The 2,500-nt window shown below is 49.2% G+C and overlaps 1 protein-coding gene across 1 annotated transcript in view; it reads left to right on the top strand.

Annotated features, from left to right (window-relative positions):
* LOC311353925 (clustered mitochondria protein homolog) overlaps window positions 1-2,500 on the top strand; it is a gene marked incomplete at both ends in the record, with an annotated part of 15,791 nt that overhangs the window by 5,837 nt on the left and 7,454 nt on the right. The window contains 4 exons of the mRNA XM_084473716.1: window positions 1-145; window positions 622-797; window positions 1,019-1,321; window positions 2,162-2,337. The exon at window positions 1-145 is cut by the window's left edge and continues 74 nt beyond it. Of these exons, the coding sequence (XP_084329842.1) occupies window positions 1-145; window positions 622-797; window positions 1,019-1,321; window positions 2,162-2,337 (800 nt within the window). The remainder of the gene's footprint in view (window positions 146-621; window positions 798-1,018; window positions 1,322-2,161; window positions 2,338-2,500) is intronic.

Genomic DNA, 2,500 nt, shown 5'->3' with positions numbered 1-2,500 from the left:
CCCTGGGGAGGAGCCCCGGAAGCAGATGTTCATCTGGAACAACCTCTTCTTCAGCCTGGGTTTGGACACCGCAGACTACTACCGCCCTCTAGGGGGCGACGCTGCGGCCCACGCCGCGCCCGTCTGTGACCTGAGAGGCGTGCAGGTACATCCTGCCCGGCGACAGCAGAGCCAATGGGTGGTTAGATGCATTGAAAATGAGCTCTTAGAGGAATCAACCTGTGTCTGCAAGGGTGAATTGGGTGCTGCACTGTAGGCCCCCACAGTAGGACGACGTGAGGGGGTGTTGGAATGGGCCCTTTGGATCATGACACAAGCGGTGAAAGGGTGAAAAGTACAACAGTTACACTGACCTAGTAGTATGCTGTTCTGGATAGCAGTCTGCCCAGTCTCAGGGCCAGTAGAGACATATAGTGTACATTCTTACAGAAACTAACTGAATTCACAAAAAACACCAAAGACCTGTCACGGAAAGTAATCACATTTACTGACATATAGAAATATGATTTAAACACCTCAATCAATTTAGTTTCGACAGCAACTTAAGATCATCAAGCCAGCAGGCCTGCTGTCCACCTGTTTTTGACATTATGATTTGATGAGTTGTTTTCTCTGGTCCAGGCCTACGCTTCCATCGACATCCCGGGACTGCACACACTGGGGACAGCACTGGTGGATTACCATGGTCACCGGGTCACAGCACAGGCCATTGTTCCTGGTCTGCTGGAGCAGCACCAGGACCGGGGCCTGCTGTATGGCTCCAATGACTACGGACACACCGTCGTCTCGGATACCAAGTAACACACCCCAACAAATAGACTTAGAATATGTACACGTTCAAAGAAAAGTCCAAACTGTAATGAAATCCATTTTCCCTGGGTTAAATGTGTGGAATCTGTTTTTATTTGTGTGTTATGTGTGCTATTTTCATTTGAGAAATATCCATAAATGATAGTTGAACACATCTCACAGCAGAATGAGCTTCACCATCACAGTGACGTGAACTGTCCTGCCCCAGGTTCCTGGACCTGCTGGGCAAGACCTGCAGACCCCTTCGAATCCAGCGGCACAAAGTCCTGGACCACCACCACACCGCTGTGGAACTCTGCTCCTGCGTTCAGACCAAGGGCATTCTGGGAAACGACGGACGAGCCTACATCCTGGACCTTCACGGGACCTTCCCGCCGGACCTTAACTTCCTGTTGTCAGACGGTGGAGAGGGGGTGCCCGAGGAATGCAAGAGGCTTGGTTTCCCGCGGAAACACAGACACAGCCTGGCCAGCCTGAGACCCGAGCTCATAGAGGCCTTCGTCCAGCATCGGTGAGGGGAGAGCGCATAGAGCTTATATAGCTTATAGATCTTCTAGAGCTTGTAGAGCCCATAGAGCCCATAGAGGCCTCCCCCCAGCATGGTGAGGGGGAGAGCTGGAAGAGCCCATAAAGCTCATAGAGCTCCTAGTGCTCATAGAGCTCATAGAGCGCAGAGAGCTCGAAGAGCCCATAGAGCCCATAAAGATCATAGAGCTCCTAGTGCTCATAGAGCTCATAGAGCGCATAGAGCCCATATAGCTTGTAGAGCTCATAGAGCCCATTGAGCTCATAGTGCTCATAGCTTATAGAGCTTATAGAGCCCATAGAGGCCTTCCCCCAGCATGTTGAGGGGGAGAGCTCATAGAGCCCATAGAGCTCATAGAGGCCTCTCTGGTATATGTTCAAAAGATAATACTTGAAGGTGGACCAATTGACATTGAACCAAACCAAATGTAATCCCCATGCATTTCTCTCCCTTGAGATATGAACGTGTTTGAGGTGGTAGGAAGGCAGGTTAAGTAGGGGTACAGCGTGTGGTCATGTGATGGTGATCTGGTGGCATAGGAAAGTCTCTAGGCTGTTACCAATGTCATTATTCGAAAGATTGTCAACTGCCAGCTGATTAGGACTAGAGCAGAGTTGAACAGGGGCAGTGGATACTGGAGAGGCTATACAGACAGCCAGGGGCGCATTCTGATTAGCGACACTGTCAATCTCTTAAAGAATTGACAGCAAATTTTTAAACAGGGTCTCAAAACTTGTTTTACAGAATGTGGTCATGGTCCCGCCTGAAGAGGCACAGACGTTCAGAAATGTTGTAATTTGGCTCATCTCTGCCATTTTGTGTCAGGTACGCACTCTTCCTGAATATGGTGTCCAGTGGCCTGCAGAAGCTTTCTGCAGATGGAGCCAGCTTGGAGAGCGGGTCAGACTCCACAGGAGTCAGGCTGTCTGCAGATGTACAGAGTGAAGCTCTCATCAAGACATTGGCAAAACAAAATGGTGACACTGCCATGGAGGACATGGGTGAGAGAGGTCAACTTTAGTGAAACTCTAGTGGGAATAATGTAATGTATATGATACATATGAAATTACACTCAAATCTGATGGACACCACCATTTCTGGAAAACCATAGGTATTGAATAGCTTTTTCTGTATTGGCGCATATTGGTGCCAAGGGTCACTTTC

Source organism: Micromesistius poutassou, assembly GCF_964030765.1.
Source record: "Micromesistius poutassou genome assembly, chromosome: 10".
Taxonomy (NCBI): domain Eukaryota; kingdom Metazoa; phylum Chordata; class Actinopteri; order Gadiformes; family Gadidae; genus Micromesistius; species Micromesistius poutassou.
Note: the sequence above shows the minus strand (reverse complement) of the source record. Positions and strands in the feature narration are given on the sequence as shown.